A 19,801-nucleotide genomic window follows, 5' to 3' on the forward strand; every position below is an offset into this window, starting at 1 on the left:
AGTTACCATTGTTATGTACCCCGGCAAGAATAGAACTAGCTTCGTAGGACGGAAAACCCAGAGTTAAACCTGAAGTTACCTTGATAACTGAAAATCCTGCTTCATAGTAACAGGCCTCTTGTTAGAACATTCAGGACGTATGGCCTTTTGAAATGCTCCCTTGTTTGTTATATCAATAGCTCAAATAGCTAGAGCCTCCATTTCATCCTACAACGCATGAAATTATGAGTGTGATATCTGCTATAGTGACTTATAGTATACTTAATGAACAAATTGTAGTCCATTTTCAGCATATTAGTCAAAAATCAGATTCCTTAATCAAATATTTCATCATTCTATTGTGGCCTAGAATGAACACTGAGCCAACAGATCCCTAGAGTGACATCAGTTTTTCTCAGCTAATTACTACGGTTACTTAGACATTAACACTTGCGATATAGTGGCCTCCATGGCTTCAGCCCAGTGAAATCCCCAAGTGGATAGAAGAACAATAACTTCTCCACAATGAACTCTCTCTGGTGTGTGAGAACCTCCCCCTTTTTCTATTCTTCCCATAAGGGACATTCAGCCAACTGAGTCCTGCACTGTGGGAAATGCAGACGGCCCCAGAGACTTTATGATCAGCTGTGAGAAGTGTCATTAGTGTGCAGTAATTAAACTCATAATGCTGTTCTCCTCATGTAACTCTCCAGGGACTGGAGGTGGTGGGATGGGAATTTGTGAATGAAAAAGATAATTAATAATAATTAATTCATCCACCTTTTATTATGGCACCGAATCCCTTTGCATCTACATTTAAAGAGCCAGACAAGTTTTTTTTAGATTAACGTTTTTTCCATGTCCACATGCATCGTCTGACAGAGTGTTGAGCACCGCGTATTGTCCCGGGACCCATCAACAGACCTAGAGTACAAGCAGCCGGACTCGGGCCTCTCGTCCCCAAACACTACCATGCCCCCTGCCAGCCAGGTGGCACACTTTGACATCGGCTCACCATCCAGCTCCCTGTCCAACTATGACTCAGCCAGCTCCAGCCAGTCCAGCACTGGGGAGAAGAGGAGCAGCTTAACAATGTCCCGAGGCCCGTCTGCTCAGCTGAACACAGTTGCACACACAGGTTTGAAACCTTTCACACTTTAGTCAAGAATTTTGTTTTCTAAAAGGTGAACCGACAAGGGGACTGGAAACTTGCATACATGCTTTGCACAAGTATAATAAGTTCCCATTTTCTTTCTGAATTTAAAATATCAGAGGCTCAACAATCAAATAGATTTTTTTCCTGAGTCCTCAGCTATTTACTGAAGTAGAGCAAACAAAGAGTCAGCGATTTTTTTCCTGTTGTTCCAGGTCACAGGTGCACGATATACTGGTGCTGCGCCCTAGTGGTCTGTATGCAGACATTTTGTTATTAAGGATTGAGAGGCGTACAAACAGAGTAACTCATATTTCTCATTCATGTTTGAATGGTGAATTAAGAGCATGAAAAGGAGTAAATGTTGAGCGATGTATTTAATGCTTTGTTTTGTTAATTTAAATCAGAAGATTAGTCAGATCTAAAACAGGCCTACGTGGACCATGTCTTGTCACAGGTGCATCGGAGTCAGCCATTTCAGACATGCAGGCGTACATGGACATGCTAAACCCAGACATTGGCTCCGACGGGATCAAAAAGAGTGACACTCCGGCCGATGCTACATCCAAACTCCCGCCACCACCGACCTATCCACCCCCACCTCCTCCACTGACTCCTCCGGCGCCACCTCCACCCCCGTGCTACCCAGCACCACAGCCCCCTCAGGAGCCGTCACCAGCCGAGTTCCTGAAGGTGAAAAGCAACTTGCGGCATGTCAAGGGCAACACCAACAAGAAGGAGGTAAGATGGTGGATGAGCCCAAAGGATTTTAGTCTGTTTATACCTTGAGCATCCTCATTTAGAGGGAAACGTCTAACAAAATTCACTTCATCTACATTAGGGATTGTGACCCATCATACAAAAGATTTGTGGTATAAAGACAAGCAAATAGATGTGATTCATAGTCTTTCTGATATGGGATGATACATGGCACATGGCTGTATATTATATACAGTAGGTTTAGGTAAGCTTTATTATATGCACACAGTTTATTAAAACTGTAGATAACCCAAGTTTTGACATCATGAGTGATATGGAAAAACCCTTAACAAAAATAAGTTCCAGGGTGTTTGTGATAAATTGCCCATTTATGTAGTTTTCCCTTGTGTCTAATAAGCTGGGCAGTTGCTCTACTGTGTAACAATGTGCCTTGTCTGAGTGCTCACAATAGTGTTATTGTGTTAGCATGGTTAACGAGGCTAACGAAGATGCTCATTACCGTGACAGGCCTCTGGGTTGACACACAAAGGTCGTTGTGATGGGCTGGATCTTAATTCCAGTAATTAATCTGGCCACAGATCACTCAGAAGTGTGTTTAAAGAGCTGACAGGGAGGGGCAATTAAAACCCAAAATCAACAATAGTTTCAGTGATGCCTCTTGTGGTTCGGTGCTGCTGTAAACTCCATTACAAATGGTTGTGAAGTTGTAATTCTAATTGAATTGTTGAGTTGTTCCGGAAGCATTATGACAAAAGTTAACTAATCTGAGGGATCACTTTCACCTCATGAAGAATTTATCCCCTGATTGTTACCAAGTCTTCCAGTATGATGATACCAAAACGGAGATGTCTTCTTTCCAGTCATTCAAACAAGGTTACTTTAGCTTCAACCAAACACCACACAGTGCTGAACTGTTTTATGTAAATTCAGTAGCACAATAAAAAGTTGGGGAGCAGCACATCCAGCTAATTTGCAGGAAAAATCTTTTGTTCAGACAAGACAAAAAGGCTGTATGTATAGATCGTCTATGCCAAGTGGATTGCATTGAGATGTTATGAGGTCCACAAGCAGCGACAGTGTCCCGTCTCCAGGGTGAGCCTAATGTGTGTGTGTGCACGCATGCGCCATCAGATATGAGGGAGATACTTTAATTAGTGCCGCCCCCTTTCTCTCTGTACCCAGGTGACCCGCCCAGGGCGCGCCCTCATTAACAATGTAACAAAAGGAACGCATGCACGCACACACTCAAACACGCACAGCTAAGATCAGTGTGTACTATATACATTGGGAAAAACAATCTACCTTGGGCACCATAGTAACAGGGAACAGTAACCTCAACCAGGAAAACAGCAGACAACCAATGTCACAGCTGGTATACATGATACAATATGATGTATACAAACTTTACCAATGAATTTGTATTGTCTTACTGAAAAAAAAAAAGAGTGTAGGAAACCATACAGTTATGTCTTGAGTAAAAGAAGTTTCAGAATGTTTCATCTCATTTGTCTGTATTTACTTTCATGTGACAGGGTTAGCAAACAAAGGCTTTGCCCCATATTTATTCTTTAGACCCAATATAGTTCCTCCAGAAAATTGGACTATGATGAGTAGGATTTTTTTTTTTTTGCAAATTTGTGGCACTGAATTCTAATAATCCTAAACCTTGAGATTTGTTTGCAGCCAGGCACGGTGAGGGGAGCACCAGGGACTTCTTGTTTTGCATAAGAGGCAGTAGGCACGGTTGGGGAGTGGTTGGTCTGTGGGTTAGTGGTGACATCATTGTCACTGCTCCGGACAGGCCAATGGGTTATTGATGAGGCCGGTGGGTAAAGTGAGAGGGCAGGTAGAGTGACAGGTGTAGTGCTGAGTGGGGCGGTGGTGACGTTCTGGATCTGGTGACCGCTAGTCTATGTGCTTTGCTGAGCTTACGGCTCTGTCCAGACTGGAGGAGATTCACAGGGGAGGCTTTCTAACGCTAAGGTAAGGTGTTAGGAGGAATAAAAGGCTTTGTTTAGTTTTTTTACTATTGGCTACAGCTATGTAGAAGACTGGGCTGCAGATTTAGCAGCAATTTATTACTATTTGCTTTGCAAATTTCAGCTAATCTGCAGGTTCTGGAGCTGTTCTGTTTGAGTTGCTCTATGGCTGAATGTCTTACATCTGTTGTCATATTTTTTTTTTTAATTGTGCACCTTGCTTTGCCTTTCTAGTATGCATTCAACTTTTTTCTTGTTTTAAAATTACACAAAGAGCCTACCTGTGCAATATCTTTTATGATCTGGCTTTTGCAAAACGGAACCATGTCAAACAGTAACCAGGCTATACAAACTTTCATATTGCATACAAAAACAGTGTGAGAGTGTAAGAACAAATATATAACATGACTTAATGCTGACAGACAGATCCATATAATGGGAAGAAAGGTCGTCTGTGTGGGGGATGGGAGGGTGCCACTAAAATGCTCTGTACATTTGCTATTGTGCGCCCACCTCCCCAGAGGATGACAATAAAACCATCTGTAGCGCTCCCCTGCTCACATTACCCTCCCACCTGATGAGTGCTCAGGGACCATTTCTGTGACAGCAGACATGAGTCAACAAAACTAACACAGGTTTATAAGAACTCTGAACACGACACCACAAAGGAGGAGAGGTCAGGGGTCAGCTGTCAATTAGTTCCGCTTACGATAAAATCAGACATCTGTTTATTGTCTGAGGCTCTCGATTTCGTGAGAAGTCATGACATGCATGCATAAAATATGTAAATGAACTTAAGTCAGATTTGAAAGGCAAAATAACTTTACCTTTTGCAATGCTGACTAAGCTTGCTAGTAGTTGTACAGTTTTTAAGGTTAAATATAACATAAAAAGGGGCTTACCTTTTTACATTTACACACCAGGGTTACGTGGATGTTTTGTTATACACATTGGGTAGAAAAAGTAATCAAGGAAAAGATTGAATGCAAAGCTTATTTTCCAGAGTAATAAATGCAAATGGAAAGTCTTTTGCATTGGAAAACTCGTCCACAGATAGACAATGAGAAAAGAGAGCCTAGTTTCTGCTTATGTCACACTTAAATATGTACAGTCTGATCCACATAACAGCAACAATACAGTGAAAACTCCCAGATTGACATAAATGTGATACTCTGCCTTTACAGCTCCAGTTTCATAAAGATATTGAAAGCAAGAGTGCTCGACTAAAAGGGTTCAGCGAATGATCTCTGACCGTGCTCTCTGGACATGCTTAAATCATGCCAAATATTTTACTTGAACTGAATCAAAGCCTTGTTCTCTTATTCAAATAAAGCTGCTTTGGTCACACGAGAGAGCTAATCTGGCAACAAGACCTACTAAGTATGTTTTACAGTTTGTTGAGCTTCAGTGAAAAGTTCACTCCAAAAGCAAGTTTTACAAATAGAAATCTATTTCCCACTGGGTATTATTCATGATTCTGTTCTTTTGTCAAATATTAAAGTTCAAAGTTCAAGATTTCATCACAATGTATTGTGTTTCTTCAAATGAAATAATAATTTCAGCTCAAATTTTTCTCAACCATTCAAAGGTGCTTAAAACCAAAATGCATGTCCCTCTCACAAATCTCTTTCCTGTCTGAGTGTGCTGGAGTTCAATTTTGAATTTCTTGGATAAATGATTTAAAAAGGCAATGTGAAAACATAAATTAACGTGCAGATAAAAAAACTAATGAGCTAGTTAAACCAAAGCCTTTAAAGCAAGTTATATTTCTCACTCTGAATTTTTATTTTTTATTATTACCATCATCATCTCGTTAGCAGCTCACTACTGGCGAAAACCACGAGAAGCTGCGGCGCGTGGATTCAAACAGGAAATCAAGGAGCTTCAGCAAGCAGCCCAGTACTGGGGACTACTATAAGACCCTTGGCAGCGACACGACCGAGCCTCGTGGGAGCAAAGGCATGGCGCCCAACGAGGAGGTAAGACAAAACGCTGCTGTTTATGGCAATATTAATATGTTCAATGCTCTGGCAACTTCACACAGCATCCGGTGCATCAAATAAAGTATATGTATAAATAATGCAGTGGAATTTGAAAGTTGCAGCACCCCAGGTCATAAAATCTGTGATTGATGTCGTCCATTGTGGTTTAAGGTGGGTTTAGGATCATTATCTGGTTGTAGAAGCCATGCTGATGGTCTGATGTTTGCTTCCAGAAATTGCTGCTATTTATTCATATGTATTATTTAGAACATTTTTATTTTGTAACAGTTTATAGTTTACATCCTCTGGGAAATTTACATTGTCATGTACTTTTGATCTGGTGCAGCTTTGTCAGAAAAGTATTGTTTTTTATACATATACACATTTAAAGTTCTAGTGTAACTTGCTAAACAATAGTACATGGGCCGGAATTCTAAGGAGGATTTTGATATAGGGTTTGTCAAGAGTTAATATACTGTGCCTTTGTTGACTGTGAAGGATTGTGAGGGCATCTCAGCTCAATATAAGATGTCTTTTCAGGATAAGCTTTAGCTGGGTGATGGAATGTTGGCATTAGGTTACCAAACTGAGTGCGCTATTTGCCTGTGCATTATGCTACTCACTCAGCATGTTACATAGACTTGTGTCCGCTTGAGCTTTTGTCTGACACCTGAAGCAAACTGCCCCCTCATTTTCATTGCCTCTTAAGTCTCCACCCTGTTATGTAAACTTTGCAAGAACCTAGAATTTAACAAACTTGGGACAATCCCAGACAGAGCACTTAACAGTGTTTCCCTCGCTGTTGATGTAGGATTAGTTTTCTTTTGAAAACAAGTTTGTTTTATTATTCATCAAGGAATATTTCTGTGTTCCAAGGTTATTGGATAAAAGGCCTGTTGCTGTCACATGCCTGCACAGGCATCTGAATGAAGAGAGAGTTAGACTCTCCTCAGTGTCCCAGGGGATTATAATCTCATGGGTATCAGGGGTGGGGGTGTTCTGGGTGATACGGAGTATAATCCACATTTAGCCAATTAAGGCCTCAGTGGGGCCTTCCTGGTCTCAGAGGCACCCTAGCAGATGGAAAGGCTAATCATCAGAAGCAACGGCACGTGCTGCCAAGACCCATCTGGACACGGCCCTCCCCCTAACTCTCTGGGGGGTATGAAAAGTAAAAGGGGGCAACAATGATGAGCACGCGTCTAAAGAATACAGGAGGGGCGGGGTCGAGTTAAATGTCATGGCCTATTAACTTGCATCCAGCAGCGTTATGGCACACTTTCAGAGCGTGTCCAACGCGTGCAGGCTGGGGGAGTGTAGGGCGTGGGGGTTAAAGCACTATCACTTGCAGTGACAGATGGTGTCTGCACGCCTTCCCTCTAAATTTCTCCCAAGAGATTAGGTCATATTAGCACCATTATTAACACCAGGGTATTATGTCTTTATGAATTGATTAAAGGTGGCAGCGAGCAGGGGGAAGGTAGTTCTCTTTGGGCTGCAAACATCTGCCACAGTCTGTGTGCAAGAATTGAATGCTTGTTCAGCCCAGCAGGAGTTTCAACTGGCATGCCAATGCAAGCAGAGAAAAAAATCAATGTCACTGTTGATTTATGAATTGTTTTCAACTATTAAATAAAAACAATTATATCAAATAATTTTACATGTTTTAACAATATAAAAGCTGCCAAAGAGATTTTAGATTTTAATTAACTATCAACGTGCAAGTGGGCCAATGTGGTTTCTTGGAGAAACCCAACAGGGGTGACCACAACAATTTAATGTATATAAAATTCCCTCTATTCCAGGGCTCCATGTTATTGGAGGAACCTAATGACAGCCCTGCCCACAGCTCAGAGAATGGCACCACAGAGGAATCAGTCCCGCCTCCACCTCCACCACCACCTCCACCACCTCTTCCCCCAAGCAACCCAACGCCAAAACCCCCTCCACCACCCCCATTGCCTCCAGAGACGCCAATCACACAGAATAATGCCAGTTCCACCTCCACCAACCAGCGACGCCCATCTTCCTCATCAGGAAGTAAGTGTTCTACAACTTTTCCCCCTACTTTCGCTATCCTCTATTGTTTGCTTATACAACATTGTACAATTATTCTTAAAATGATTATGGTAATCTCACCAGGTACAGATGAGTTGAGTCTGACCCAGGCATCCTAAATAACGGATTATAAATTAATGATGTTGGGTTAAGATTACCCTGAGAACTGGTTTAGTGTTCAGCCATTTCTTTAAGTGCCCCACTTCCCTGGATGCTGCTATCTGCCAAAGGAGACGCTGTCTAGATACAGCTAAATTTCAACTGTGAAATGATGTGAGCTTTTTAGAGTGGTTAAAATTAACTGTAAAGTTTTCCTGTGAATGTTAAAAATGGATGAAGAATTTAGAATTTATGCCAAAAAATTGTTGGGTAAGATGTTTGACCTAGATACATACAATACAATAAGTCCTTAGAATTTTACCCAATGAGCTTTGAAAATTGAAAAGGTTTTAAATTTGAGAACATCTAATATAAAAAAAGGATCCCTGCTTAAGTTTATGTAGGATCATTCAACGTTCCTCATAGGTATACATCAAGGGAATTCAGAGAAAGACAGCCTGGCCCCATCCAACTAAAAAGTAATCAATCACAACACAAAACAATAACTTATATAACAAATATCAGCAAATAAAGCAAAACACAGTATGAAAGAAACATACATCTATATAATTTGGTTAAACCTGTTAATATCGCAGACTGCCTAAGATAAGGAAAACATCACAAAACATTGGGTCAGTGTAAAGGCTCATTTATGCTGCTTTTATGTACAAAAAGAGGGACATCCATTTCAAACTATGTAACCGTCACTGCCCACATATTTCTATGCGTCCTTTAATTGGAACAATTAAGAAAAAAATCCACTAGAGGGCATGGTCAAGATTAACAGACAACAACAAGCATGGCAATTTTGGAAGAGGTTCTGATAATGTGCATCTTGAGAAAGATGCAAAAGCGGTGGCGATGTTTGGAGTTTCGTACCAACTCACAAAGTCTCTGCTCAAAAGGTTCAGACATTGTTAAAATTTCTGTCTTGTGTCCTGTGGTCGTCTAGCTTGAGCTATTGGCTACACTGCCCCCCACTGTTTCCGGTAGTACTGCTCTGTTTCTTCCGATCCGTAAGCTTTCAAAAGACATGAAATGAACGCAGTGTGCGGACAGGAAGCTCTGTCTGTCTGCATATACGTATCTAACGATGAGCATAAATGAGCCTTAACTTGTGCTATGATGTCAAACAACAGTAGCATGAAAAGTGCTAAAACAAACTATATGTCTCTTTGGTAATAAATTATATATTAATTTTATACTTTTGTGACTGCTGAGCCAACACTGTTATGCTAATATTGCCTAATCCGCCCCCCCATTAAACCTTAATTATACATTTTTTATTTACATGTTCCCACTTTCACCTGCTCAATTTCCAATTGTTTCTCTCCATTTTTGTTTGGTTTGTTGGACCTCTTCTTTTGCATGCCATGGTTTGTCCTCACTGCCGCTTCGTCAAGGTGGGGATATTTCTGCCTCTCAAGCAGAGGGAGTGGCACTAAGACAGATGAAGAGTAAGTACAGACTGCCACCCAGTCTTTCAACTAAATCAGTTCACTCAGTTACAGCAATTAACAATTAACAATAGGCCTTCACTTCCCTAAGAAGATTAGAAGATCATAGGGTATTTCATAGAAATATTTTGCCACCGTGTTGTTGACCTATATCAAACAACCGTGAGTAAACCTGTGTATCCAGTTTGTCAAAGCAACAAGTTGTTCTCAACAATCAAGTGTCCAAGAAACAAACAAATCACATCTATTTCAGGGGAAGTGGCACGTTTTCATTTTCCATAGGAGAAAAAACCCTTTGTTCAATATAAAAAGAACTGTGTAGATAGTCTGATATGCAACATGGCTCTGCAGACAAAAGAACAACACCTACAAGAGGCAGCTGTGTCACCCTTAAGTCAACAAGTGAACACCATCACAATGACCTGTGACAAACAAACCATCTGATTCATTACAACGGGCTGAATTGAATACATTTTCTTGTACAAGCCATAATAGTAATTTTCCTACATTTTTGACAGTTTAAAAAAATTACAATTGGAGAAATTCTTGCCAGTAGGCCACCATTATGATACATGTTAAATTTACGGTAAGAGATATTTAAGTTGAATGTATTTTTGTATTCATTATGTCACCAGGCAGAGTCATTTCAGCTGAATCATAAACAGAAATCATTCATTTGGCCACATTTTCCCCCATTTCTTAAACAATCTATGTATTACTCTTCGTTCGCCAAATATCCAATTGCCTTATCTATTTATGCCCCACCTGCTGCCTAATGGCAGGATGGCAATAAAACACTTAAACTGCAGTGTATGTTCACTAATGGCATGATTTGTGCTCCATCGTTAATCAGGTAATAAACAAGCGGTTAGGTGGTCATAAAATTTAAAACCACCAATACATCTGATCGCTCAAGAAGAAGCTCAGACACTGATTGAGACTACAGCAACAAAAAACAGGTGGCTGAGTGAAAATGCTGTCCCTACATTGTAAATGGTTAGAAGCTCTCTATTGTTTTCTATTGATCAGCGGGTAGAGGATTGTATTTTTTTTTTGTACAGGACACATCTTTATCTTAAGTACTAAAGAGCAGGGAGTGCTCTCTAATTATATGATTTGTTCTATGGCATTAACTAGGTTATAAACAGGCAGTAAGGTGGTTATAAAATTAAAAACAACCAGCACATCTGAGAGCTCAAGATGCATTTACAGCTCAGATATTCATTGAGACGAAGTAACACACCAGGTGGCTAATTTCAAATGCTGCAGCAAGATTGTAAATGGTTAGAGGCTCACTATTGTTTTACACTGATTTACAGGATAAAGCGGATTTTTATTACAAGACACATACAAGACACAAATATATCGGATTGATTTGCGACAGCACCCCTGTTAACAGATGCAGCAGCTTCACTGCTCTTTATTTTATAACCCAGAGCAGAAAACTTCCTGCTGTGATGTCCATCATGAGGCCCTTTGTCAAATGTTCTCTCCCTGTCACAGCTCCACCCATCTGTACACTCACTCTGGCAGACCTAAAGAGTCCACACCCCAAGCCTAAACAGAATTTAACTGACACGTACATAACTTGACTAAAAACACACTTAGATGAAGGTGTATTCAAACAGGTGTAAGCGTACCAGCTTGGGTCCAGTATAATTTTGCAGTCCGTCACATCTGGATAATCAACCCTGCAATGGTTTGTCAGGGGTAAATGGGTGAAGGTAGGCTGTTCACATTGCCAATAGTTGAAATTGCCCTTTTTTTTAATGATCCTATTACATTTAAGTAAGAATATTTTTTAAAGACTTTTAGACCCCACTTTTAGTTGCACTGCATCTGGCAATGAAGATTTACTTAACAATATACTCTGTTGACTGAAATTGTAAAGAACGGTCACATGTTGTGAAAGTATGTCAGGGCTCAATAGCTCTTTCCTTTCATCCGCAAAACTTCAGCCAACATTGTGTGAGTGTACAAGTGCACATTGTATACCATTTAAAGACATATAGCGGATTGTACATCGTATATGGATGTTGGTCAACAGTCTCGCTCCCTCTCTGTAATCCAGTAAATGTGAGGCGAGACTGTTTGCTTGTCATGAAGGCTAGTAGAGTGAATCGTGTGTCAGGTTTATTGCGGAAGGGAATGGACCGATAGGGTGAACTAACGAGCTGGGGATTGAAGGGTGACTTTGCATGCATGTGTGTGTGCGTGCGTGCGTGCGTGCGTGCGTGCGTGCGTGCGTGCGTGCGTGCGTGCGTGCGTGCGTGCGTGCGTGCGTGCTCGTATGTTAATTCCTGGCTGGCTTGCCATTGGCTCGCTGTCACTTCCAGTTACTGGTGATTCCTTTAGATTTCCCCCAACTGTGATGATGGGTCTTTAGCTGCTATTTAGCTGCTCTCTCCTCCCCGACAGAGAGAGAGAGAGAGAGAGAGAGAGAGAGAGAGAGAGAGCAAGGGAGAGCAAGGGAGGTTGAGGAGGGGTGGCAAGCTTGCAAAGCTCTATGTCCAGCAAGACCCCATTGTGGTCGGCTCAACAGGGAACATTTTTACGAGTGGACTCTTTTTCCATTCCCCAAGTAGAAAATGAGTGATCAATGAGGCACTGAGGACATTCATTGGAGGTTTACATTCACTAAAACAGGTGAGGAAGCTGTATGCAATATGTTGAATTTAAATGTTGTAAAAAAAAATGTGTAGCTGCTGTAATAGTTAGTTGGACTTGCGTAATCATGTTTGATATGAGCATTTTACATCTTAAAGGTTGGTTGGATAGAAAACGCTAAAATAATAGCTACATTGTTGGTATTCCTTATTTTGGCACATTTCCATTGACCCTGAAGTTTGATCTTACTGGTATAAGGTCCATCATGTATTTCTTTCACCATGTTGAAAATGTGCTGATTCATACCTTAATTGTCAAAAATATCAAGTAAATTTTGTCTGTACTGTGAAAACAGAGTTTCTTTGTAAAAGCATTACTGACAGAGGTCATAGCAGAAATATGTTTTAAATTGCTCTATTGTTCACTATAAGCAGATTAGGATCTATAGATGCTGAATGTATACATTTTTCCATCAACCTTTTTAAAAAGGGGAAAGCTCAGCTATAGCTTAACTATGTGTATTAACATAGGGTGAAACAAAAAGAGATTGTGTGCCTCCTCTCTTTGGACTCACTGTAGTGAAATAATTGCTCCTCCCCAACTAATCCCAGCTCACAGCAACTGTGGACTGACGCAACAGTTGTCGCTCGTGCCAAAATTCTCACTGGTTTATGTCAATAACATCAATTAAGCTGTAACCCATTAAGACAACTTTTTACAATCTATGTATTATACCTCGTTTAGCTAATATCTAATTGTCTTGTCACTGTATGCTCTACCTACTGCTTAATGGCAGGATGGCACTAAAACACTTAGCAGAGCAGTATATTTTCAGTAATGGCATGATTTGTGCTTCACTGTTAATCAGGCAATAAACAGGGAGTTAGGTGGTCATAAAATTAAAAACCACCAATATATCTGAGCGATTAAGAAGAAGCTCAGATACTGATGGAACCACAGCAACGACGCAGCTGACTTAGGGAAAATGCTGTTCCTACATTGTAAATGGTTAGAAGTACTCTTTGTCTCTGCAAAGCATTGTTTGGTAGCTGGGAGACAATTTGATGAAAGCAAAGGATGTCAAACAATTTCAGAGCAATGCAAACACTGAACCTGAAGAGGTATAAAGGCAAATGCCAGTGAAAGTTTAAAAAAAATAAAAAACTTATTACATGTTTCCATGAGACTGGCTCAGTACACCACAATGACTCCCATGACTGTCCAATCTGCTCCAGGTCAGCATTGTTACCTGCCTGATTGGATGAAATATTTAACACTGAAATGCCACCCAACCCCTCTTTCACTCCCTCTTCTTCAGTGTATCTCTCTCTCCCTCCCTCTATTCCTTCTTTCTGTCTACCTGGTTTCACTTTTCTGCTCAATCCTTTTGTCTGCAGGCGCAAAATCTTTCAACATGATGTCCCCCACTGGCGACAACTCGGAGCTGCTGGCAGAGATCAAAGCAGGAAAGAGCTTGAAGCCCACCACTCACAGTAAAGGGTACACCACTGTCTTTTCCAGCAGTGGACCCACAGGCAACAATGTAGGTCCACAGCCGTCCTCCACTACTGATGATACATTTATGTAACAAGCACTGACAAATACAGAATTGCTTTTTTTAGAAATTCAGCCAGAGCTTTTGCCATTACTTATAGATTTGAAGTCACTCATGCTGACTGAGGCTACATCCATACTACTTCATTTTAATTCTAAATTGTTTTTCTTAAAATCAAAAACAATGTCCGTCCAAAGGAACGTTTTAGCTCCATATCAGTTTTAATCCCCGTCCCTACCAACACACCTGAAAATGTACATCACGTAACCATTCACAAACTGGGCATATGCGTGCCGGTGTAAACTGAAGCAGATTATTTACTCTGAGACACAGCAATAATTACAAATGTAAGAGCAAGGATTTCTTTTCTTGGAGCGACGATGATTTGGAACTAGTACTAAAAGTTATTGTTCAAAACGTTTTGCTCTTGCCCCTCGTAGTTGAGTCGTGGCACTCGCAGTTTTGTGTGGCGCGACTCGCAATTTGTTTCGTTTTTGATTGACAGAGCCAGGGCTGAGACCAAAACCCTGATAGTTTTGCGCACACACAGAACCAACAGCTAGTGGGCCGCGAGGAATTATTCGCTGATTTTGACAAACATGTATTGCTTTAGAATCGCTTACTGCCCCTTTAATAAAGCTTTCATTTCTAAGGACATAAATAAGAGTGGCTACAGAAAAAATAAATCCACCAGTTTTAATCTTTGTTGTGATCCATGTTCTGTCCATCCTTGTCTTCATTTTGCACCAGGGAAACACTACATCCCCTCCAGAGACCCGTGCATCTAGCCCACCAGCCAAACCATCATCTCCTCCACTATCCAATACACCGGTCACCTCCCCACCAATCACTCCAAGTCCCAGCCCCAGTCCCACTGGCTCTGGATCTGCTAGAACCATGTCGACCTCTGCGAGCTACGAGCAACTGCACTCTAACTCTGTGATTAATGGGAACGGTGGTGGTGGGCCGGCAGGAGCAGAGTCGGGACGGAAGACGAGCCTTGCTGACGTGGAGGCGCTAGTGCCCACTCATGATGAACAGGGAAAAGCAATACCTGAATGGAAGAGGCAGGTGATGGTGCGAAAGCTTCAGGTCAAGATGCAAGAGGAGGAGGAGCACAAGCGCAAGGTAGGCATGATGTTCAAAGGTTGTACTAATGTCCTGCAGTTTTGTCCTGTCGTAGCTATCCCCATTTGTGGCGCTGTAAATTTAAAAAAGGTCTGTAACCTTTATGGCTTCAGTTTAAAATAATTAGCACCACAAAGGGGATATCTAAAATTGTGGAGTGGATTTTTGTGATTTTGAACAATGAGGCTATATGAGTGTGTTTAATATACATGCATGACTTACAATTTGTAACTCATACTGTAGCAATCCGAACACTTACGATAGGACTTGGTCTTAAATTATACAAGGAGGACTTTATGAGACAGATTAAATTTGATTAATTCATAATCATTTATTGCTGTTAACTATTGCAATAAATTAGAGGGTAAAAAATTCTCCCCAGTGTCCAATAGTGATGTTGGCATGTAGCATTTTTTTTTGTTAAGATGGAGTGGTAGCATTAGAATGCCTAACTGGCCCTTGAACCTAAATATATTAAACTATTCTGAACAAAGGACATCTAAATTTTACACTCCCCGCTGTTAATTACACGTTGAAAGATAATTCATTGGTAATTGCATGAACTGACTTGCTCTAAATGTAGACATCAATGTGCTCACTATTTTAGTTCTTTGTTTCTTTGCATGTTCTCTGTTGATATTTATAATCTTTATGAATGGCTACAGACTTTTTGGGGTGCAGTGAATTGAATACTTGACTACAGTGCCCATCAAAGCATTAACACACTTAACTAACAGATTCACAGTGTGAGCTGGTGTTTGATGGGGTTTTGTGGCTTCAAGTTGTTACATGCCGATTCAGTGGTGTGATGCCGGGCCCATTCACACTACAGGTGAACCAGTATTAATAATAATACTAAACGAATATTAACAACACTAACTACAACTGTGCAGTACTCTTAATGTTACAAAAATACTGCATATAAAATTTACTTCCAGTTCAAATATATTTTTATTCACTTTTTTGTCAAGAAGATCAGAACCTGAGTAATTCCACATCAAACAACCTCTCAACCTCTCTGGGTTGACAGTTTCCTTTAGTGACAGTGTCGTGTCTGTCTGCTGCACTGGGGCCAATACCCAACAGTGATGTCACACTGCAGTGTTACATAATATGTGGTTTGCAGACAGAACATGCAGCATTTCAACTAGTGGGTGTCAGTAAAAACAGAATTCTCAGTGTTTGCAAAGTCACTTCTGAATCTTAAGAAAACAACTAAAAGTTTTAAAAAATGGGGGAGAGAAACTAAAGAGGGATTTAGCAAATACAGATTAAAAGTCTCAGTGTCAAATATAGACATGGAAGCCTGTAAAAGATCAACATTCTGTATATAACTATTGAAAAACTTAAATTTTAAGATAAAAAGTACATAGCTTTCACTGTTCTCTTTGGCTCAAAATTAAAGTAGGAAGTTTTGTGCTGTTAATGAGGCAGTGCCATTGCACCACTAAATCCATGTAAAACCTGTGTTAGGATGGACTTGCACTGAAGCGTGTATTCACACCAGGAGCTTCAAGCTGAAGGAATCCTTCCCTCCTTCCTTTTTTCTTGTCTTCTGGTCTCCTTGACCTCTGATTTAGTTTGCAACAAGAGGGCACTACCAGCCTCAGGAATGGCACTACTCCCACATCCACAATGCAATTTTGGGCCCGTTTGGTGAACTGATGACAGAAGCCGACCTAAACCGTATTGAGAAGCAAATTGAGAACCTTCAGGTCATGCACAAGGTCTCAGAAGTTGAGAGGGAGCTGGAAGAATTAGAGCATGAGCTTCACCAGCTCCTACCAGTTTCTGCTGCGCTCAATCAAGAGCACTTCTCAGTAAATCCCAAGCAGGTACATGGCCAAGCTGAAGATCTTCCAGTCTGGTGCAGCAAGATTTCTACACTACTCAAGAGTATGGCCATTCTTCTTGCCACCCTGGGGGGAAAAGAGATAGATATATTGGATCTTGTATGCCCAGGATATTCTGAAGCAGAGGCAAGGAATGTTAGCACAGGTCAGCTTGAAACAGCAGGATTAACTGGCAATGGCTTTATTGGACGGTCTCAGTCCTTCTCAACAAGGGAGGATGTGGAGAAGGAGATAAAGCAGTGTGGAGTTTCAGTAAAGAACCTCAAGGCCAATTATGAATTTCAGCATCAGTCACAGTCTGTAGACAACAAAGCAAATAGGGTATACAAACGTAAGAGGTCACTCCCTATGGTAAATGAGTCTAGTTATCCTCCAGAAACAATTCAGGAAGATGGTCCTAGTACCTCTGCTACAGTCCTTGAATCCAATACCAATGGACATTTCCCTTCAGTGGAGGAATCAGTCTTATCAATTGTTGAAGAACCAGTTATTATTGCATCACATGCTTCTCAGACCTATGCCTCTCATGAGATAATGGCTCCAACTAATATTGAACAGTTCAATCAGGTTATCTCTGCAGATCCCATTTTAAATAATGATCAACTAACAAGAAGTTTGGAGGTGCAGACAGATATAAGCTATGTCCAGGAATGCATTGAAATGAGGAAAGAGAGAATCGTTTTCCTGTTCCTTGAACATTGGCGGAAGTACACCATCTCTGAATCTTATCGGACTAAATATACAGACAGGAAAGGAAATAATTTAAATGTGGGCTGGGAGGACTACAACCAATTTAGTGCACAGATTGGTGGGGAGATACAGAGTGAAGATGACAAACTCTTCCTTTTCATGAAGTCAAGGCAGGTAGTAGGGAATCTAATCGGCCACTGGAGGACAATCATGAGTCAAGTGCCCACACGCCAGATCCGCAGGCTGAGTCGTGCCCAGATGATCTACTGGCCAGAGCACTTCTTGCCACACATCAATGGGTCACCCGTGAGTTATGAAAGCCTAACACTTGACCTTTTCATGCTTGGATACTTCCAGCTGCTGGAAATGAACATGTCACGCAGTGAGCGCAAATTCCGCCACCTATTGTGCTATGAGATGTTTGACCGTCTGGGTAGCCATAAATGGGAGATCATGAGGCAGTTTCACAAGGAAGTCATGGAGGAAATTGAGAGAGGGAAGCGTGACTGGGCAGATGGTTTTGAAGACATAAAGCTCAAGTATTTTGGAGACTCTAATGAAGGGGGAGGTGTAATGACGGCGTCTCTACATTGTACGTCTCCCGACATATCCATTATGCCAACACAGGAATCGCTCCCTCCCCCACCTTCGCATCCTCCGCTCCCTCCCCCACCGTCGCATCCTCCACCCCCTCCACCACCTACCCACCCTGCACCCCCACCTCCGAACACACAGTCTACTCCACCTTCCCCACCAGCCTCACAATCAGATGTTTCTCCATCATCACCTGCTGCAACTCAGAAGGGTGTAACTAATAATGGCCAGCGTGTAGAGCAGGAAACCCTGAAGAACTCACTGGAGGACAACACTCAAGGGGATGTAAAAGCCAGTGAGCAAATTTCATCAAATGAGACTGTGGTTTCTAATGGGAATAGTTCAGAGCAGGATCATTTGCAAAGTTTGACAACTGAAACTGTACAACACAATAATGCAACTGCTGTTGCTGAAACAACACATGACACAACAGAAAGCTCAGGACAAGATCCAGCGAAAGATATTCCACCTGTTACTGTAAACATCATAGAGGAACCTCATGTTGATAAACCTCCCCTAAGAGATGAACCTAATGAAGACTCAATTAAACTTATCTATGAGCTAAAAGAGTTTAGCAATGAGGAAATCATCAGATACATTGACCGAAGCTTTGCTTTTTGGAAAGAAAAGGAAGCAGAGCTTTTTGATATCTAAAAACTATGGACTCAGGGCCCACTAAAAGCTCAGTTCATCTGCACAACCAAAGAGGAAGGAGCAGGACCAGGACAACTGATCTGCACGGTGGAGATTGCTGAGAGAGGAAACTAATCTGGATTGTTAGCATTTAGACTGCATAAGGGACTTACCTGCAGCAAAGCAAAGAGCATTCACTTAGCTGTCCAGACTTTATCATTTGCCTTTGCCTAAGTGGATGAAACGATTGTTTTTGAATCTAGTTTGATCAATTGCCATGGTACACTGCTTCTATAAATAAGTTTTTAAAGGAAAAGATTTGCCATAAAAGTTGAAGTGTATTGTGTATTATTTGGATTATCTTTGTATGGAAGGACATTCTATTCAGCAAACTGAATTAATAAATCAGATCATATTCACCACCTCAGAAAGGTACCAGAGCTCAAAGTACCTGCTTAGACAGTTGCTTGAGATAGAATGGTGACAGTTTATTGAAACGTAACACTTAATTCTTTCCACTTGATTCAAAGGTAATAAAAATTGGTCTTCCGTCAGTTTGTAAGAGTTTGAGGTTAGGAAGTGGTTCACAAACTGCCCATGTTGGATTTTTTAATACAATGAGTGCCTTTAAGTAAACATTACAGATATTAGCAGTTCTGTAACTGCAAGGCATTTTGTTGCTTGGTTAGTATTAGTATTTCAGAACTTGAAAACTACAGATTTCCATCACCAAATCAAGCAATACGCCTGAGAGATTTATTATCAGAATTAAACATCATTCAGTATATCCCATCCTTTTGTACCTCTTTTTGCTCAAACTTTCCATAATCTAATTTGTGTTATTTTATTATTTGATTTTATTATATTGCTGGTAGAAATAAAGTTTGTTGATATTTTTGTGATTATAGGATTTCAGTTGTTCTTTCTAACACAAATCAACATCAATTGTTGGTGATTAATATACTGATAGATATTTCAATTACCTGACAATATATATTATAACATGTCGTTTGTATACTGGAGTGAAAGGTACAAAAAATGCCAAGCTCTTTCATGTGTAATCCTCCACTGCGACACTTGTAGTCGTCAAGAACCACACTATTCTCATAGTGTGGCCTCTGCAGCATCAAGATTACCTTCAAATAACCCTCTTAGCGCCACCCGCTGTCATGCTACCCATGGCTTAAAGGAGCCATAAGGAGGTTACAGTGAACCCTGATCACTGCCCAGAAAGGAAGGCAATCAGCTGGTAATCTTAAAGGCATATATTTAGATTTGTATCTATGCACAGGCATTTATGACAGATTTAATGAA

The 19,801-nt window shown here is 40.9% G+C and overlaps 1 protein-coding gene and 1 long non-coding RNA gene across 11 annotated transcripts in view; one reads left to right on the forward strand and one right to left on the reverse strand.

The window, feature by feature from the left end:
- Positions 1-19,801, reverse strand: part of LOC124849892 — a 40,717-nt gene that overhangs the window by 17,355 nt on the left and 3,561 nt on the right. Inside the window, exon 3 of one of the 2 annotated variants that reach the window (XR_007030508.1) lies at positions 15,664-16,636. The exons of the other annotated variant lie outside the window; for it this stretch is intronic. This is a non-coding gene — a long non-coding RNA (uncharacterized LOC124849892). Of the gene's footprint in view, positions 1-15,663; positions 16,637-19,801 lie in introns of those variants that run through there. 2 annotated transcript variants of the gene reach the window in all.
- Positions 1-19,801, forward strand: part of espn (espin) — a 38,134-nt gene that overhangs the window by 11,517 nt on the left and 6,816 nt on the right. For 4 of the 9 annotated variants that reach the window (XM_047331202.1, XM_047331204.1, XM_047331205.1 and 1 more), the window contains exons 6-12: positions 862-1,117; positions 1,590-1,873; positions 5,649-5,810; positions 7,619-7,853; positions 9,374-9,427; positions 13,432-13,577; positions 14,340-14,717. In XM_047331202.1, the coding sequence (XP_047187158.1) occupies positions 862-1,117; positions 1,590-1,873; positions 5,649-5,810; positions 7,619-7,853; positions 9,374-9,427; positions 13,432-13,577; positions 14,340-14,717 (1,515 nt within the window). The remainder of the gene's footprint in view (positions 1-861; positions 1,118-1,589; positions 1,874-5,648; positions 5,811-7,618; positions 7,854-9,373; positions 9,428-13,431; positions 13,578-14,339; positions 14,718-19,801) is intronic. The other 5 variants (XM_047331207.1, XM_047331208.1, XM_047331209.1 and 2 more) reach the window with 3 other exon arrangements.

Source organism: Scophthalmus maximus, chromosome 3, assembly GCF_022379125.1.
Source record: "Scophthalmus maximus strain ysfricsl-2021 chromosome 3, ASM2237912v1, whole genome shotgun sequence".
Classification (NCBI taxonomy): Eukaryota; Metazoa; Chordata; class Actinopteri; order Pleuronectiformes; family Scophthalmidae; genus Scophthalmus; species Scophthalmus maximus.